Raw genomic sequence first — 20,010 nt, forward strand, 5'->3', positions numbered from 1 at the left:
ACTTTGGGATGAGGGTATTTAACCTGATCCACAGAAAGTGTGATGTGATGTGGCTTTTGAATTCACTTCCTGGGGTTCAGAAGAAATCATCATACTGCCTTGAGGCAAATTCATATTGCCTTAAGGCGAGCACCTCACCAACACCTGCACCACCCGGGAAGTTCCCGGGAGAGGTTAGGATGAAGGCCCTGAGTTTGGGCCACGACCCTCTGACTGCCACAACCCCTTGGCCTCTCCATTTCCTCATCCGTTCATTGTGCCTCATAGATTTGAGGTGAGAATTCAGTGGTAACTGGGCAGAGCACTGAGGCCAGTGCCTGCTGCACACCAGGCGTCTGATCCCTGTCCATATGTTGGCTCTTCAGAGGGTGGGAGCTGGTTGTGTGGTGAGAGCCAGGTGGTTGCTTTCATGCCAAAAGGCCTTGCCTAGGCTTACCTCTATAGGCGTCTGAGTTCCCAATACAAAGCAGTTTGCCTTGCGTCTGTCTTGTTTGTCTAAAAGGTGGTGACACTTGGCCGGGTTTCAGCCTGGGACCCTTTGGGGGTGCTCTCTGTACTCCTGTGTAACCTCGTCTGCAGTGGGAGGATGTGTCTTTAGGAGAGGACAGAGCTTGTTGAGCAGTGCAGGAGAGGCAGCCATTCAGCTCAGCACCTTTAGGCATGCAGGGAGTCTGCACCCAGGTGCTGAATTCTGGAGCATCTTTCTTCCTAGCCTCAGATGAGTATGTGTGTGTTGCCATAGTGATGGTTATTTGGCTGGCAGGCACCACTCAGCAGCAGTGAGCAGCAGCGCAGGCTGGTAGCTGGCAGAGCTGCAGGTTAGTGCCATTCCAGGCAAAGCCTCCCGGCCCAAGGATAAACAGGAAAGCTCACCTTGATCAGAGGTGTCGGTTACAGACAGCAGGTGAGGCTGGGTGTTGACACTGTCTGGGATTCTGTCTGAGAGCCTGTTGGGGAGAACATTCCCACCCTCTCACTGGGCTCTTCTTTCCTAGGCCTAAGTTGAAAACTGCCTCTGGCTCCCCTAAAACTTTAGACTCGTGCAAAGAGTATCAGCCTAGGAGTGAGACCTTCCTTTCGTGCTGGACTGAGAGCTATTCTTCTTGCTCTGCATTCTGTTACCCCAAGAGCTGGCTGTCCCTAATCACAAGTGACCCTGTGTACAGCTTAAAATTCTATTTCAAAGCCAGGCGTGGTGGCATACACTTGTAATTCCAGCATTTGGGAGGTTGAGACAGGAGGATAGTGGTTGTGGACAGCCTCAGCTACTTACTGAGGGCCTTAGCAACTCAGTGAGACCTCACTCCTAGACTGATACTCTTTGCAACTCATTGAAACCCTGTTTCAAAATAAAGGATAAAAAGTAGGGCTGGGGGTGTCTATGGGAGGTAGAATGCCCCTGGGCTCCATCCCCAGTACTGCAAAACAAAAAATTTCTGTTTCAGCCTGGGATGGTGGCACATGCTTGTAATCTCAGTACATGGGAGGCTGAGACAGAAGGTTTTCAGGTTCGAAGACAGCCTCAGCAAGTAGTGAAACTCATCAACCTTGAGAGACCCTGTGTCAAAAATAAAAATAAGGTTTGGCATGGTGGTGTATGCTTGTAATCCCAGTACTTGGGAGGCTAAAAAAGGTGGATTGCAGGTTCACAGCCAGCCTCAACTACTCAGGCCCTCCACAATTTAGTGAGACCCTATTTCAAAATAGGGAGTAAAAAGTGGGGCTAGATGTATAGCTTGGAGGTAGAATGCCCCTGGGTTCCATCTCTACTACCACAAAAAAATAAAAATAGACCTGGGGTATAGCATGAAGGTAGAATGCCCCTGGGTTCAATCCCCAGTACCAAAAAAAAAAAAAAGAATGCCCAGGTTTACTCCCCAGTGCCACTAAAAAAAAAAAATATTTCTCAGTTGCACTTGCCTGGCATCAGGAGCTACTTGCTCACATGTGCTGGAGGCTGCACAGATGCACGGCGTCTCCATCACCGTAGAAAACTCTTCTGGGTGCACTTGCACTCCCCCCCACCCCCGCAAAGACCTCTGACAAGTCAATTGAGCAGCTCCGCCCAAGGCTGGATGTCCCGAGAGAAAGCAGCGTAACAACACAGACAAGGCCCTTCGAGGGAAGAAGTGTGTTGGTTTCCTCAGTAAGCATTAAGCCTCCACCAAACGCCATGGAGTCCTGGCATAGTGGACAAAGCAAAGTCTTACTTTTCTCGAGTGTACTTACAATACTTCAGGCCCTGGAGCCATTCCCCGAGTTCAAGTCTGATCTGCTGTACTAATGGCTAGCTCGAGGACCTTAATCGAGGCAGCTTAAGTTCTCTGTACCTCTGTTTTCTGTTAAATGGAGATGGTAATGGTTCTGTCAGGAGGTGGCAAGGGTTGCGTGAGCTCATGAAATCGTGCTGAAGGTGATGCCCAGCACATAATAAACACTAAAGCATGCTGCTCTTAGAATCAGGATCATCACATTGCGGTGGGAGAAGACACAGAGGTCAGGTAAAGCCGCTCCGATAAGGGGACACTTCAAAAGAGACCTACAAGGAGCTGCGGGGTGCTGTTGGGCTGGGGAGTGATGCGGTAGGAGAAGGAATTAAGACACAGATTGTAGATTATCGTGAGCCAGGTTGCAGACCATGGAGTACCCTCCCTGTTGGCCACCATGACAAAGCATTCGCTTCACCACATGAGGCGGGAAGCCGGTTATTGGCAGAGAAGAGCTGTAGACTGACTCAACTTTCAGAAGGAAGACTCCACAGGTGCTGTGCAGCGATTAGAAACTGCGAGGGTCCAGAGCAGAAGCAGATTTACTTTGTAACCAGTCGAGTGAGCAGTGTTAGGAGCGAGGATAGCGAGGAGGCACAGGGCAGGATGGAGCAGTGGGCGCTGCTGGCACCACCAGGTGCAGGGCCAAAGCTGCAGCGTGGGCCGGGCTCTGGAGGAGCAGCACCCAGTGACCACCCCAGGGGCACTCGCTGTACCTTCCTGCGGGTATAAAATTTGGCCAGGTTGTCTCCCCAGCAGCTTTCTTAGTTTTGGATATGGTGGGTCCCTTCTGAAATCACTACTGTTTCCTTAATGTTCATTACTTTCCATAAGGCATTTTCCCTGTGACTGCTGACAACACTGCAGACCATAATCAAGCTTTCTAATTGGCTTCACCCTTGTAAAATTTAGGCACAAAAACACATTTACTATTTCAGGAGTGGACAGAGACTCCCTTTGTGTTGATGGGAAGAACTTGCCATTTCTCCAAGGTCCGCACGTTGCTGGAGGAGGGGCTTGAACTTCCCCCTAGACGTGCCTTTCAGGTGTTTAGCTCAGGGCTGAATGTGACCAAAGGAAACTAAGTGTCCTAATGCTCTTCCTTTCCCTCTGTAGGACCTCACCATCCCCGAGTCTAGTACGGTGAAGGGGATGATGGCGGGACCGATGGCGGCGTTTAAATGGCAGCCAACTGCAAGTGAGGTAAAGAGCGCTCCTGCGGGCAGGACGAGCTGCCACATCAGAGCAGGGTTCTTGGACAGCTATATGATCTCTTTTTCCCTTTTCTGTTTTTGGGTGGTGGTTGTTGAATTGTGAAATAGTTTGGGAGTTGACAGGGTAAAAAGTAAAACCGTCCACCACTGTTAGGTTTGAAGTAACTGATTCCAGTCATTGACGTGTGATTATATATTCTCTGTTGTTCTGGTTTGGGAGAGTTGTTTTCTCACAAAATTGGAATCATTTCACACCTTTCTTTCACTCAGTATTTTATAAATACACTCATACAATCCATAAATGCAGCTCTTTTTTTTTTTTTTTTTTTTTTTTTTTTTTTTTGGTAGGTCTGGGGATGGAGCCCAGGGGCATTCGACCTCCTGGCTACATGCCCTGCCCTATTTTTTTTTTCTTTATTTTGAAACAGGGTCTCGCTAAGTTGTGGAGGGTTAAGTAGCTGAGGCTGTCCGCGAACTGCGATCCTCCGGTCTCAGCCTCCCGATGCTGGGATTACAAGCGTGCACCACCACGCTCGGCTGGCTCTTGATGTTTAGAAGCCTGAGGTTGTGCTCCTCCTGCTGTGGCTGCACCTCTTGCTGGGCACAGTTGTGAGCAGCTTTGGAGGTCTGCAAAGGTAGCCACTCTATTCTATCAGAATTGGCCCTTGGGAAGACCAGCCCCTCAAGGATCTAGCCCCAGACACACGAGTCCAAGCTGTGCAACTGGAAGAGCGCTGGGGAGCGCTGGGGCTTAGGCTGCTGGGTTGTGCGAGTGCCTGGGAAATGCTGAATACTGAAATAGACTAGTATGCCTTTGATTATTTTCCCACGATGTTATCATAATCATTTGTATACCAACCTGGCAAAAACATCTATCCGCTTGAAGCCAGTTTCCCCTAGCTGGAATGATAGTCTTTTTATTATAAAAGGCCTGGGGCAGCCGGGTATGGTGGTGCACGCTTATAATTCCAGTACTTGGGAGGCTGAGACAGGAGGACCATGCAGGTTCAAAGCCAGCCTCAGCTACTTAGTGAGGCCTTCATCAACTTAGACCCTGTGTCCAAATAAAATATAAAATAGGTCTGGACGTGTAACTTGGAGATAAAAAAATAAAGACTGGCCAAAAGTGGGAGGAGTTGCTAGCAGCTGTGAGAGGCACCAGACCACAGAGGTGCTGCAGCTCAAGGAGAGTCCAGGTCTAGGCAGGAGGACGTGTCCTAGGGTAGAAGGCAGCTTGCTTTACCTAGTTCTTTTCTGCTTTCAGCCTGTCAAAGATGCAGACCCTCATTTCCATCATTTCCTGCTGAGCCAAACAGAGAAGGTGAGTGGCGCCATGAGTGGCTGAGCTTGCTAGTGGCCAGCCCTCTGGGAGGGCGCTCCTCTAGCACCTCATGGCCTACCTGAGAGTTAGGCTCTAGAGGGTAGCCGGGCGTGGGGCACACACCTGTGATCCTAGAACTTGGGAGCCTGAGACAGGAGGATCAGCAGGTTCAGAGTCAGCCTCAGCTACTTAGCAAGACCTTGTTTCCAAATTAAAAATTTTTTAAAGCCAGGCGTGGTGACGCACGCTTGTAATCCCAGCATTTGGGAGGCTGAGACTGGAGGATCGTGGTTCGCGGACAGCCTCAGCTACTTAGACCCTCTGCAACTCAGTGAGACCTGGTTTTAAAATAAAGAATAAAAAATTGGGTAGGGGTTGTAGCTCAGAGGTCAAATGCCTCTGGGTTCCAGCCCCAGACCTGAAAAAAAAAATTTTTTTTAATAAAAAGGGCTGGGGGGATAGCCCAGAGGTAGAAGGCCCCTTGGTTTTACCCCCAGTACCACACACACACAAAAATTTTTTTAAATGAAAGACTGCTTTTTATGTTACCCAGAGCAAATGCCAAAAAGTCATAATATAGGTCCACAGGGAAGTGAGGTGCCATGTAGATTAAAAATAAAACAGCCGGGCGTGGTGGTGCACACTTGTAATCCCAGCATTCAGGAGGCTGAGACTGTAGGATCACGGTTCGCAGGCAGCCTCAGCTATTTAGTGAGGCCCTCCGTAACTTAGTGAGACCCTGTTTCAAAATAAATAAAAAATAGGGCAGGATGTGTAGCTCCGAGTTCAAATGCCCCTGGTTCCATCCCCAGACCTGCAAAAATAAATAAATAAATAAATAAATAAATAAATAAATAAACCACAATAAGTTTTTAGAACTCAGCCAACTTATGGTGGTGATGTTTACAGTTACTTTAAGTCTATGGCAGGAGTTAGACACAGCAAGCTGTTAGCCCCCATAAAGTAACCCATGTTCCTTGGAGAACATGTCCTGTGACTTGCTGGTCAGGGCTGTCGTCAAGCTCTTGACTAGGAAAGCAAATTTTCCCAATATTCTATGATAATTTGTGGCTTTGGAGTTGGACAGATCTGCATTCCAAGCCACTTATTCTGACCAGTTCTATAAATCTGGGCACAAGACTCAGCACCTGATTCTCAGTACAAGGGCCAGCTAAGTACCTTGTAGAGTTGCATGGAGAATTCATTAAGGTAGTGTGTGTGAGCTTCCTGGTGTCTCGTTTGGATGGAATTCAGTAAATTTACACAGCAAAGTAGTGTTTGATGTTAACAGCCTCTTCAAGCCCACCCTTTCAAGGACATTGTGCTGAAGACCTACTACCATCCCGTCTAATAAGTGTCTTTCTCCTCCCACTTTATTAGCCAGCTGTCTGTTACCAGGCAATCACAAAAAAGTTGAAGATCTGTGAAGAGGTACGTATGTCAGCTCCACGTGCCCTGCTCTCATTTCGCCGGGGTCTTAGCGGTGGGCAGGCTGACCGGAGGATTTGTGCTTCCTGGCCCTAGGAAACTGGTTCCACCTCCATCCAGGCGGCAGACAGCACGGCTGTGAACGGCAGCATCACACCCACAGACAAGAAGTAAGCCTTGAGTGAGCAGGAGGCCCAGGCTTGGCCCTGCTGGGGCGGGGAGGCGGCCCAGGGTCTCTGAAGGGTTGTGTTCCAGCCATCGCTGGGAGAAGCAGAAAGGGGGCACTGTTGTCGCTCTTACTGGCAGTGCTTTGCCTGGGAATGGTTTGACTGGGGGAAACAGAAGTTGACACCTGAATACTGGGGCCTCCCTAACTCCCTGTCGCTCCTCCGAGCAGGGGTGCCTGCTCAGGCTCCTGTGCCTCCCAGTCACTCAGGAGTGGCTTGTAAAGCACCAGCTGCTGGCCTCCGCCCCTGGCCAGGGCTTCTCAGTCAGCAGGTTTGGGGTGGACCTGAAATTTCCTAGTCTAGCAAGTGGTAGATAAGCTGCTACTGCTGCTACCACTGCCGCGACCACGCTGGGAGAAACACCCGGTTCAGTAGGTCCTGATGAAGTGAAGTGGGAGGGGAGGAGCAGGAGCGAGATTAAGATACTTGGAATAAAGCCCATTGTCCTGCCTTCCCTGGCTCTCCCTGCTTTTGCCTCCTGGACCTTCCCATGTGCCTGCAGCTGTGTTCCACCCTGCCCCGGCCTGGGGCAAGCCTAGACTGCGCCACACCTGAGCATGCTCCTCCTCTGTAGGTCAGGTGTGTCTGCAAGTCCTCTTTTCCTAAGCAGCTTTAAGGCTTGATTTCCCAGTTTGTGCCTTCCATACAGTTCTCTCCCAGGCTAAAAACAGTACATCTTTTACTTAGTGATTTTTTTCGGGTGTTGAAATCACTAATTCTACAGGTTGATGTTAGTGGACTTCCCTTTGTAGAATGCAGGAGCTAGGAGCGTGCTATGTGCTGATGAAAGGGGAGATACGGTGCCATCTAAAAATTTAGTGAGGATTGTATTATTTTTAGAAACAAAGCCAGCACAGGGCTGAGAATAAGTCCTGATGCTCTTGCCTAGGACCTCAGTTCCCCTTTAATCGGCTTCTTTACCATGAGTGTGAAGCTAACTACAGAGCAGACCACTTACATGGCCACCCAGTCCACGTCCATCCACATAGACACCTCAGGGAGCTTTCAGTTGCCTTATAAAAGCAGACTCTGTATCCCAGGTTTATTGGGTTTCCTAGAGCGTGAAAAAAAAAAAAAGAATGAATCAGCCTATCTTAATCTAGAATCAGAGGGGAGATTGTACTACCAGAAAGCTATGAATGCAGAAGATATGGCCTTGTTTTTAAACCTTGACCTGGCCGGGTGTGGTGGCACACACGCTTGGCTTGTAATCCCTGCGCTTGGGAGGCAGAGCAGGTTCGAAGCCAGCCTCAGCTACTTAGTGAGGCTCTCAGCAACTTAGTGAGACCCTGTTTCCAAATAAAATATAAAATGGGTCTGGGAGTATAGCCTGGAGGTAGAAAGCCTCTGAGTTCCACCCCCAGTACCACACACACAGAAAAAAAAAAATTAAACCTTGACCTGAAAGTTAGTGGGCGAGGTTCCATTTTCAACATTTGCTTCACATGGTGTGCTGTGGGCTGTGACAGGAAGGCGGTAAGCAGTGGGTGTTCCAATAAGGGTTAGAGGATCTTCCAAGTAGAGGAGCCAGTTTATAAGGGTGACTACAGGTGTGATTCCAGAGGACCAAATACAGAAAGGATAACTCAGGAACAAAGTGGAGAAGCTCATAGAGGATGTCTAGAGCTGGAAGAAAACTCAGACTGAAAACAAGAATGTAATGGAATCAGAAATGAAGAAAAAGCCACTGTCCCATGCAAGAAGAGATAAGCAGGAGACCCAGACACATGGCACAGGCCTATAATCCTATTACTTGGGAGACCAATTCATGATAACTTTAGAGAAACCTTGTTTCAAAATGTACAAAGGGCCAGGGTGTAGCCAAGAGGTAGAACACTCCTGGGTTCAATCCCAGAAAAGCCATCTGGGCAAAGCATGTAGGAATCACAGTAGCAACTAGCCCCTGCAAGGAGGCTAAGGCAAGCGGAATGTTGGGATGTTGGGCGCCTCCCGCTCAGCGGGTCAAGGCAGACTGCTGGCAGAAGGGTGTCGGGGACAAGCAGGCACAGGAAGAATCTGTGCCCGGGGAAAGATGGGTTCCGAAGCTCAAGCGAGGACGACGTTCACCTGTGCTCTCTGCAGGAAGAGACGGGCGGGGAAGGGTGAGAGCCTGAGAGAACTGAAGCGGGCCGGGGAGGTGCGAGCTGACCCTGGCTTCCACGGCTGAGCCAAGTTGCCTGCCCGGCTCTGGACACGCTGCTCCCCGGCTTGGCGTGGGGCCTATGTGCTCCACAGTGACACTGGGAGCCGTCTCAAGGCCTAGACCACCTGTGCCTCCTCACCGTGATGGATCTGTCCGAGCGTCAGGGAAGCCCTTAGAAGGCCACTCGAGCTGGAGAGTCATACTGGCAGCCAAGGTCTCAGGAATGCCTGCTAGCATGTAGGGGCACTTACCTCAGGGTAACAAAGGTGCGGCGCGGCTACAGTGCACCAGCTCAGCAGCTGTAGATCGGCGCGCTGGCGGAGGCGCAGGCAGCTGGAGATCCCGTCCCTCCGTTCCACCCTGAATTGATCAATCATTGTCTCTTTCAGGATAGGATTTTTGGGCCTTGGCCTCATGGGAAGTGGCATTGTTTCCAACCTGTTAAAAATGGGTCACACGGTGACTGTCTGGAACCGGACTGCAGAGAAGGTAAGCATTGAAGGTGGGGCTTGCAGGTCTTGAGGTACGGGAAGAGGGCTGGAGGTGTAGCTCGGAGGCAGAATTCTCCTGGGTTTAATCCCCAGCACCAAAAAACACAAACACCTGGGGTAGTAGTGAGGGGCCATTCCCCCCCTCCTGCTGTGACCTGGGATAGCTGCTTGTGTTCGGTGTTTGTCCTTTTGTCCGTGCGCTCGCAGCTGTGTACGTGCTGGGGAAGTGGGGGGATCGTGTGTGTCATTGCGTGGAGCACGGGGTGCTCCTTTGTTCTTTGTACTGGCTGCTCCATATTCTCTGTGGACCTAGTGAGCAGCGCCATGCCGCAGAGCGCTGTGGGCGGAAGGCGCTGCATGCTGTTAGCACAGGAGCCACTGGCCACAGCTCACTTAGCAATATAGCAATACTCAGAATGTGTCTAGTACAACTGCAGATCTTTTTTTTTTTTTTTTTTTTTTTTGGTGGTGGTGGTGGTGGTGGTGCTACTGGGGGTAGAACCCAGGGGCTTTCTATCTCCAGGCTGTACTCAGACTATTTTTTATATTTTATTTGGAAACAGGGTCTCACTAAGTTGCTGAGAGCCTCATTAAGTTGCTGAGAGCTTCATTAATTAGCTAAGGCTGGCTTCATAGCTGTGCGATCCTCCTGTCTCAGCGTGCACAACCACTCCTGGCAGAATTGAACTTTTAATTTACAGCATTTAAACATAAATAGCCAATATCTAGGCGTGGTGGTACGTACCTGTAATCCCAATACTCGGAGGCTGCGACAAAAAGATTGCAGGTTCACAGACAGCCTTGGCAGCGAGTGAGACCGTTTCAAGGTAAAAATAAATAGGACTGGGGGTGCAGCTCATGGGTAGAATGCCTCTGGGCTTAATCCCCAGTACCACAAAAAATAAAATAAAATAGACATAAATAACCTCCAGCTACTTAGTGAGGCGCTTTGGAACTCAGTGAGACCCTGTTAAAAAATAAAAAATAAAAAATAGGGCTGTGGGTGTAGGTCAGAGTTAGAATGCCCCTGGGTTCCATCCCCAGTACCAAAAATAAATAAATAAATAACCTCAAATGTCTGGTAGCTACTATATTGGACTAAGTTTAGAAGTGCTTAGCTTAAAATGGTGGCCTGTGGCTTCCATTTGTGCTCAGAAACAAATTTTCATATCGGACTGCACACCTTTTGTAAAAAAGAGAAGCCTGGCTCTCATCAAGTTCTTGTCCAGGAGAAGGGGACAATTCGTGTCTCAGTCCCAGGAAACTAAACACTGTACTTCTTACACGTAATAGAGGAAAAGCAACTAAAGAATTGTAGACTCACTGGACGTGATGGTGCACACATGTAATCCCAGTACATGGGAGGCTGAGACAGGAGGATTGCAGGTTTAAGTCCAGCCTCAGCAACTTAGGCCTTAGCAATTTAGTGAGGCTCTAATTCAAAATAAAAAATAAATGGCTGTGGATACTGCCCAAAGGTAGAGTGCCCTAGATTCAGTCCCCAATACCCCTGTCTCCCCCCCCAAAAAAAGTGCAGCTTCTCGAGTCCTGTGTTGTGGTTGGACATGAACTGGGAGTGTGCCCTCCCATGCGCAGTAACATGCTGCCAGCCTGGAGAGCAGGGAGCAGCACTGAGGCTGAAGTAAGATGTGACTGCCAAGGGGTACCGGAGCCGGCTCATAACTCCACATTAACAAAAATGCTCTAGGCCTGGCAGTAGAGCGGGTACTCAGTGTGCCCAATGCCCTGGGTTTGATCCCCAGCACCAAAAAGCAAAGTTTGAGAAAATTTAACTGCAGGATAGTGTTTTTCAAAAGCAATGGAGAAGCCGGTTGTGGTGGTTCACACTTGTAATCCCAGTACTTGGGAGGCTGAGACAGGAGTATCACAGGTTCAAGGCCAGCCTCAGCTACTTAGGCCTTCTGCAACTTAGTGAGACCCTGTTTCAAAATGAATAATAAATAGAGCTGGGATGTAGCTTGGAGGTAGAATGCCCCTGAGTTCCATCCCCAGTGCTGGGGGTGGGGGGGACTGAATTGACTAGAAAGTTTTAGGGGCTAGGGAAATGGCACCAAGGCACCACTCAGGTTTTTGCAGGTGCTGAGCACAGGGTAGGCACTGGGGACCCACAGCAGCAGTAAGATTTCAAAGCCCTGCTGTCAGGAGGTTCTGTGGCTCACACACTTGTCTGAGGCCCTGCTACTGCTGAGGCACAAACAGGAATGGCAGCCAGGAAGGAGGCCTCGTGCCTCAGCCCCACTTCCCCAAGCACAGTGCTGGTAGCTCAGGGCACTGGACAGGTTTTGCTACAGTCGAGATAGCATAAAGAACCAAAAACAGAAAAACAGAGGGGCTGGCACAGTTATCGTTTGCTTCCTGTCCCTGAAACAACACGCCTTCAGCAGACTCTGCTTACTGTGAAGCAGCACGTCACTGCAGCCCCAGGTGTGCAGCCCAGCCCTTAAGAGGCTGCTCCCTCCGAGGCAGAGCTCCCGCCCTGCTGTCCCTGCCTGACCTCAGCCTCGTCCTGGGAGGCAGCCAGGAGGACTGGCCAGGCGCCTCTGGCCTGTGGCACGTTTGTTGTGGACTGCCTGTGGCTCACGCTGGGATCTGTGACTTTTGCAGTGTGATTTGTTCATCCAGGAGGGGGCCCGCCTAGGAAGAACCCCCGCGGAAGTCGTTTCCACTTGTGACATCACTTTCGCCTGTGTGTCGGATCCAAAGGCAGCCAAGGACGTAAGGATCCCCCTCCCTCCGCATCTCGGGTGGCAGCCGGGAGAGCTGGCTGGCCTCCTCCCCTTCTCCCCTCCACACGAGTGAGTGTCCGCACGTGGGGGTTGAATTTCCCATCTGGGGCCATCTCCTATTGGGAAGGGTGTTTGTATATGTTGAATACAGGCTTTGAATTCAGAACAGAGAATAAAAAACTACTAGGGCCCTTGAAGTCTAAGCTGAAATGGCCCCTGTTCAGGCCCCAGGTTGAGCTGGAAACCAGGCTGAATGTGCCTCTGATCCAAGGACTGATTTCCTGTGTTTAGCAAGTACTGAATATGTATATGTTAAAAGTTCAAGTGCAGGAGTGCAGGAGTCATCCTGTTTAACTGGTGACTAGTCCAATCCAAGGAAGCCCAAAGCCTCCCCCCCAAAAATAAATAAATAATGAGGTTCTAAGTGGCTGGAGGGGCGTGGATAAATGGGAATAATACTCAAAACACTTTCCACCCCTTGCTTATTTAGTGGCTCTTTCCTTTTCGGCCTTAATAGTTAACTCCTAAGTAACTCCAGGAAATGACCCAGAAAAAGCAGCAGGCATCTGACGGCGGGTCTTCAGAGGCTCCGAGCACCTAGCTGTGAGCCTGGGCTATTGCTTCTCCCTTGTGTCCCCACAGCTGGTGCTGGGCCCTAGTGGTGTGCTGCAAGGGATCCGCCCTGGGAAGTGCTACGTGGACATGTCAACGGTGGACGCCGACACGGTCACCGAGCTGGCCCAGGTAGCATGTCCAGGCTGGCGCTGGGTCATCCTTCCATGAGAGCCCAAAGCCCAGCCCAGACTTTACTCACAAGTGTGGGCAGTGTGATTACACTAGAACCTAAGCCAGAGAGAGGAGAGGAGGCACTAATAGCCAGTCTGCAGACTAGCCTATCTTTACTCTCCATCTTCAAAGCCGCAGCCTTGACCTGAGGTCTCATGGTTGCCGTCCTCTCCATGAGAAGCAGTCCACGCTGCCAGCTATACACAGTTGATTTCAGTAGTGTCCCTGCACCCCAGTCTGCTGGACCCAAGCAAGGAAGCAGTGACTTTCAGATCCATGTGTTACAGTGGTGGCTGAAGTTGGGAGCGGGTGGTGCCCAGAGGGGAAATGTGTTCAGCCAAGCCATTAGCATGGTCGCGTTTGTTCCTGGATCCTTGTAAGAAATCCAGGGTGAGCGAGATCCTACAAGGAGACCTTGGCTTTTCTCTTATTACTGCCTTGTGACTCACATGTCTGTTGGAGGGTGGCCTCTCTGATACTCCGCAGCACTAGTCTTTGGTACAGGTGTCCACTTTGGGACCTCAGTGCTGCAGACACCATGTGTTCCCGCCCCCTAGTTCTGGCTGGTGTGATGAGAAGCCAGGGCCCCCAAGGATGCTTCTTGCTCCCCGCCTGGAGAGCCCTGTGAGAGACCAGGCCTCCAGGAGCTGTGACTTCCCACAGGTGATCGTATCCAGGGGGGGGCGCTTCCTGGAAGCCCCAGTCTCAGGGAATCAGCAGCTCTCTAATGATGGGATGTTGGTGATCTTGGCCGCGGGGGACAGGGGCCTGTACGAGGACTGCAGCAGCTGCTTCCAGGCAATGGGGAAGACCTCCTTCTTTCTAGGTAACTTGCCTGCCCGGGCACATGCCCTGGGGAGAAGCTTCCTTCCACGTGCAGTCAGTGCTTGGGAGGAGAGAGAGCCAGATTTGCAGGCGCCGATGAGGGCAGACGGGGGCGTGACCTCGACTCTGCTCCGAGCAGGTGAAGTTGGCAACGCAGCCAAGATGATGCTCATCGTGAACATGGTCCAGGGGAGCTTCATGGCCACCATTGCTGAGGGGCTTACGCTGGCCCAGGTGACAGGCCAGTCACAGCAGACGCTCTTGGACATCCTCAATCAGGGACAGTTAGCCAGCATCTTCCTGGACCAGAAGTGCCAAAGTACGTCGCCTTTAGCCTCTCTTCCTAAGTCTTTCTTTTTATTAGCACGGGGAGGACAGCCATCCCAGAATAGTTCTTCTAGGGATCCTTGGATGTGAAAGATCCCCCCTCTCCAGTCAGTTCATGCCCTGATCAGAGGTTCAGAGACACGGGTGAGATGCAGGGCACAGACTAGGAGCGCTGTCTCTTGGGTATTAGAGGGTCAAGCCTTAGGAAACACTGTACTGCAGGTGTTTTTTATGGAGGGTCCTTGGTTTTCTTCCGATAAGTAGCTCTCCCTCCTCAGATATCCTGCAAGGAAACTTCAAGCCTGATTTCTACCTGAAGTACATTCAGAAGGATCTGCGCCTGGCCATCGCTCTGGGTGATGCCGTCAACCACCCGACTCCAATGGCCGCTGCAGCCAATGAGGTACCGTACCGTGTGGGGCCTGGCCCGGAGCCTTTTTGCTCTTTCCTCTACTTACTTATTTTTTCATTGTTCTCTCTCCCTCTCTCTCTCTCTCTCTCTCTCTATCTCTCTCTCTCCTTTTTTTTATTGCTTTCACATTTTATTCTCACTATATTGGTCTGAGAAAAAATCCACATGTATAAAGAATTGTGTTATTCGGTTCAATATCTGCCTTTGCTCTTTTTCTACCTCTTAAGGTAGAATCGTAGATCATTGGTTTTAGACCATTTTTCCCCTTTTTTTCTTTTTTTTTTTTTTTCTCAGTACTGGAAATGGAACCCAGGGGCATTATACCTCCAAGCTACACCCCAACCCTATATCTATATAGATATAGATATAATTTTAGTCTTTTTATTTTTGTAAATCCCTCACTGAGTTGTGGAGGGCCTCGCTAAGTAGCTGAGGCTCCGCGAACCACAATCCTCCAGTCTCCACCTCCCAAATGCTAGGATGACAAGCGTGCGCCACCACGCCCAGCTTAGACCTTTATTCTTTATGAGTGCTGAAGCTATCCATTTTCTTCTGAGTCACACTAATTCCCCGTTACTCCTATGATCTGTGAGTTATATAAAAGTTTGTCCAGTGGCTAGGGGCAGTGGCACATGTTTGTAATCCCAATACTCGAGAGGCTGAGCCAGGATTTGCAGGTTTGAGAACAGCCTCAACAATTTAGTGAGACTCTCAGCAAACTAGCAGGACCCTGTTGCAAAATAATAAGGGATAGGTGTGTATCTCAGAGGTAAAATGCTCCTGATTTCAATCCCAGTACCAAAAATGAATAAATTGTGCCTTTTGGACTGGTACCACATGCCTGTATTCCCCTGTACTTGGGAGGCTGAGATAGCAGGATCACAGGTCAAAGGCCAGCATGTGGTATCTTAGCAAGGCCCTGTCTCAAAAAGAAAAGAAAAGCCAGCATAATGGCACCTGACTGTAATCCCAGTACTATGGAGGCCAAGACAGGAGGATCACAAGTTCATGGCCAGCCTCAGCAACTTAGTGAGCCCCTGTTTTAAAATAAAGAATAGCCAGCCGTGGTGGCACACACTTAAAATCCCAGTACTTGGGAGGTTGAAACAGGAGGATCCCATAGGTTCAAAGCCAGCCTCGGCTACTTAGTGAGGCTCTCAGCAACTTAGAGCCTGTTTCCAAATAAATATAAAATAGGCCAGGGAATAGAGCCCACGGGTAGAAGGTCCCTGGGTTCCATCCCCGGTACCACAAAAATGTAAAAAATAAGGAGCCTGGTGTGGTGACACATGCTTGTAATCCCTGCATTTTGGAGGCAGACGGGAGGATCACGGTTCGGGGATAGCCTCAGCTACTTAGGCCCTTGGCAACTCAGTGAGACCCAGTTTCAAAATAAAGAATTAAAAATAGGGCTGGGGGTATAGCTCGGAGGTAGAATGCCCCCTCAATTCCATTCCTGGTACTGAAGAAAGAAAAAAGAAAATAAGAGAGAGAGAGATGATATAGATAGATAGATAGATAGATAGATAGATAGATAGATAGATAGATAGGGCTATGTAGTTCAGAGGTAGAATGCCTCTGGGTTCCATCCCTAGTACCACAGAAAATAAATAAATAGGGCTGGGAGTATAGCTCAGGGATAGAATACCCCCAGTACCATAGGACTGGGGGTATAGCTCAGAGGTAGAATGCCCCTGAGTTCAACCTCTAGTACCAAAAAAAGAGTTGTTTAAGCTGGGCATGGTGGTACATGCCTGTGATCCCAGTCCCCCCACACCACACACAAAAAAAGGGGAAAAAAATATGCCTTTTGTGGACAGTCCATGATTAGGGCATATATTTTCATCCATCTTGACAGAGTGTCTGCCTTCTGATTGAAGTACTTAGTCCATTAGCATATTTTCAAATGATGTTTGTTTGTTTGTTTGTTTTGCAGTAGTGGGATGGAACCCAGGGGCATTCTACCTCCAAGCTACACCCCTGGCCTGATTTTGTATTCTTCCTCACTAAGTAGCTGAGGCTGGCCACAAACTGCGATCCTCCAGCCTCAGCCTCCCGAATGCTGGGATTACAGGTGTGCGCCACCAGACTTGGCTGGTACACATGTACTTTTGAAAGCAGTGTGTTTGTTTTTGTTTAAGAAGGGCTCTCACTGTGCTGCCCACGCTCGTCCCAAACTCCCGGGACCCAACAGTCCTCCCCCTCAGTCTCCTGAGTACAGAGACATAAGCACAGGACACTAATCCAGACTTGAAAAGTGTTTTGTTGATGTTGTTTATTTTGTTTTTGTATGTGTGGTACTGGGGGTTGAATCCAGGGACAGTCTACCTCTGAGCTACACCTTCAGCCCTATTTTTTATTGTTTATTTTGATTAGGGTCTTTCTACGTTGTGAAAAGCCTCACTAAGTAGCTGAGGCTGGCCACAAACTGCGATCCTCCTATCTCAGCCTCCTGAGTATTGGGATTACAAGCGTGCACCACCGCACCCAGTTCACTTCTATTTATTCTACCCATGATTACTTCTTTTTATTTATTTGTGTGTGTGTGTGGTGCTGGGGATGGAACCAAGAAGCTTTCTACCTTCAGGCTACACTCCCCAGACCTATTTTGTATTTTATTTAGAAACAGGGTCTCACTAAGTTGCTGAGAGCCTCACTAAGTAGCTGAGGCTGGCTTCGAACCTGTGTAATCCTCCTGTCTCAGCCTCCCAAGCATTGGGTTACAAGCGTGGGTCACCACACCCAGCTTGTAAGAGCTCATCTTAAACTGTAGTTATTTAGGAAAAGTTCTATATATGGCTTGAGCTGGGAAAGCTCCTATCTTTTATTGGGGGGGGGGGTTTACTGGGGATTAAAACCCAAGGCATTCTAAGCTACAGTGTCCCAGCTTTTTTTTTTTTTTTTTTTTTTTTTTTTGAAACTAGGTCTCACTCAATTGCTGGGGGTCTCATTAAGTTACTGAAGCTGGCTGTGAATCTGTTATTTTCCTGTCTCAGCCTCCCAGGACTTTTGATTACAGACACTGTACTGAATGGGGAAGCTTCTCTTTGAGCTGGTGTCCAGCTTGCTCTCTGCCTAATTCTGCCAGTTTCTTTACTTAGAGGTAGAGTTTGGGGTAATTTCAAAATGGGGCATGGCATTTCAGGCCATTAGATAAATAAAACATGGCCTGCACGCACTGCACACAGGCGCACTGCACACAGGCGCACTGCACACAGGCGCGGCACCGCTCGCTCTGGAGCAGTGTGTCCACCTCGGCTGCTGGCTTTCTGTGTGGTGGGCGGGGCTGCACCTTGCAGGATGTGGAGGGCCTCATCATCAGGGAGGGTCCTGGCCCCCCACTAGAGGACAGCCTCACGCCTTCAGGGGAGAAAAACGTCCTCTGGGGGCAAGGCCACTGTGGTAAATGGCCCCTGGCTGCAGCTTCAGCTTTATGGAATTGAGGATTAAGCCCAGGGGCGTTCTACCCCCAGGCTACACCCCTGGCCCTTTCATTTTTTATTTTGAAACAAGATCTTATTAAGGTGCTGAGGGACATGCAGATTGCTAGAGCTGGCCTAGAGTCTGTGGTCCTCCTGTCTCATCCTCGCGGGCACACACCTCCAGGCCCAGGCAGAGCTCCTGCGAGAGTTCTGGAGGTCCCACATGCTGTATCAGTCTTTAGTTTTAATTTTTTATATTTTTCTGTTCTGGGGATGGAATCCAGGGGCATTCTACCTCCAAGCTACACCCCAGCCCTATTTTTTATTCTTTATTTGGAAACAGGGTCTCACTGAGTTGCAAAGGGCCTCACTAAGTAGCTGAGGCTGGCCACCAACCTGGATCCTCCTGTCTCAGCCTCCCGAATGCTGGGATGACAAGAGTGCGCCACCACGCCCAGTGATCAGTCTTTATTGTAAACCTATCAGGCAGGTTTTTGAATCTTTGCCTTAACCCTCTTTTCATTTGCCACTTGAAGATTTGCCAGTAGCACTTGGCAGCTGTAGCATTCACCCTCAGAAGCCGGGGATGGTGGCACACGTTTTTGTTTTATGATGCTGGGGATGGAGCCCAGGGGCATTCTACCTCTTGAGCCACACCCCCAGCCCAAATTTTTATTCTTTATTTTGAAACAGGGTCTCACTGGGTTGAGAGGGCCTCACTAAGTAGCTGAGGCTGGCCACCAACCTGGATCTTGTCTCAACCTCCCAAGTACTGGGATTATAAATTACAGGAGGGTCACAGGTTTGCTGCCACCCTCAGCAACTTAATGCGGCCGTTTCAAAATAAAAAAACAAATAGGGCTGGGAGTATAGCTCAGAGGTAAAATGCCCTTGGGTTCAATTCTCAGTACCACATATACAAAGAAAAAAAAATTCCGAAGTTTTTATATTTTATTTTCACAATGAAAAGCAGTCAGATTTGCTTCAGCCTCAAAGAGCGTGTTTATGTAAAATTAAATTCATGTTGCAGCAAGACCACTTTTTTTCCTAAATGGGTAAAGGGTTAAGCAGTGATCATGTATTTTAGGCATTTGGGAAAAAAATAACTTCTCTTGGCCTCGATTTACCATTTCCATTGAAAATAGGGTTTCTCTGGTATTATTTCCTCTCAGCTGGGAGTCTCTTTAGTACGTTTTGCAATGCAGGCCTTCTGGTCTTTTCTCTGGAAAGAGCCCTTGCCTTCGTTGTGTGTCCGTGGCTCCACTCTCTTTGGAGGCTGTGACTGGGCGTGAGCTGGCCCTGCCGGAGGGTCCTTCCTGTATGCCCAGTCACGCTGCCTCTGCATGGCTGGCTGCTGTACCGGCCTGCGGTGCAATGGCTTTTTAATTCTTTTCAAACTCTTACAAATTCAGGATCTCTGGGTAGCTGTTGATGACCATTCATTCTAGCTCAGAGACCCACTGGTGTGCAGGTAGCCCCCTTCCCTTCTCATGAGCTTATGTTTTAATACAGAGAGGCACCAAAATGGACAGAAACATTTAAGCAAGAATTTCAGAGGGTAAGAACTATGAATAAAATAATGCAGATAGAGAGGGGTGGCAGGTGAGGTGCAGCTCAGGACAACCGTTAGCGGATTGGGGAGGAGCCAGCCACTCTGAAGAGAGGAAGTGGTGGGGACGGCAGCCAGTTATAAACACCTGGGGGCTGTCCCCAGTTATAAACACCAAGCACTGTCCCGTTGGTACCTGTCATCCTCACAGCCACCGTGAAGGGCAGTGCCTTCGCCTTCTTCAGATCAAGCAGTGGGCGAAAGGCCTGGAAAGCTGGGGCACTTTGCCCAAGTTCAAGACAGAAGTTGTGCCCAGCCATGGCCTGCTTCGACATGTCTAGAGCTGCCTGCAGGAACCGACCCCTGTGCTTGTTTTCCAGGTGTACAAAAGAGCCAAGGCCCTGGACCAGTCTGACAATGATATGTCTGCCGTGTACCGAGCCTACATACACTGAGCGTGCACAGCCTGCCCGCCCTCCCGCTGGCCCTCATGGGCCAGGGTCCTGGGCCTTCACTCTGGACCATCCACCTGTCTCCATTTCCTTTTATACAGACTCTGAGACTTACCGTCAGCACAGCACGCGGCAGCAGCCCTCCCTGAGGCTGGGAGGGAGGCTGTCAACAGGCCTGGCTCATGAGGAGGATCTTAAGCTGGACACTGGCCGCGGGCTGGGTGGCTGTGTTCTCTCTCTCTTTCTCTCCCTCTCTTTTCCTCTCTCTCCCTCTCCCTCCCTCTCTTTTCCTCTCTCTCCCTCTCCCTCTTCCACACACACACACACGCATACATACACACACACACACACACACACACACACACACACACACACGCATACATACATACATACACACAC

The 20,010-nt window shown here is 49.7% G+C and overlaps 1 protein-coding gene across 5 annotated transcripts in view; it reads left to right on the plus strand.

The window, feature by feature from the left end:
- The window catches only part of GLYR1 (glyoxylate reductase 1 homolog), a gene marked incomplete at both ends in the record, with an annotated part of 39,777 nt that extends 20,163 nt beyond the window's left edge, over positions 1–19,614 (plus strand). For 2 of the 5 annotated variants that reach the window (XM_080702132.1, XM_080702135.1), the window contains 11 exons: positions 3,384–3,470; positions 4,746–4,802; positions 6,183–6,233; positions 6,327–6,400; positions 8,990–9,089; positions 11,717–11,827; positions 12,481–12,582; positions 13,288–13,450; positions 13,589–13,768; positions 14,055–14,179; positions 19,540–19,614. In XM_080702132.1, coding sequence (XP_080558258.1) covers positions 3,384–3,470; positions 4,746–4,802; positions 6,183–6,233; positions 6,327–6,400; positions 8,990–9,089; positions 11,717–11,827; positions 12,481–12,582; positions 13,288–13,450; positions 13,589–13,768; positions 14,055–14,179; positions 19,540–19,614 — 1,125 coding nt within the window. The remainder of the gene's footprint in view (positions 1–3,383; positions 3,471–4,745; positions 4,803–6,182; positions 6,234–6,326; positions 6,401–8,989; positions 9,090–11,716; positions 11,828–12,480; positions 12,583–13,287; positions 13,451–13,588; positions 13,769–14,054; positions 14,180–19,539) is intronic. The other 3 variants (XM_080702133.1, XM_080702136.1, XM_080702134.1) reach the window with 2 other exon arrangements.
- Positions 19,615–20,010: the final 396 nt, after the last annotated feature.

The sequence above is a fragment of the Muscardinus avellanarius genome, assembly GCF_963383645.1.
Source record: "Muscardinus avellanarius genome assembly, chromosome: 10".
NCBI classification, from domain to species: domain Eukaryota; kingdom Metazoa; phylum Chordata; class Mammalia; order Rodentia; family Gliridae; genus Muscardinus; species Muscardinus avellanarius.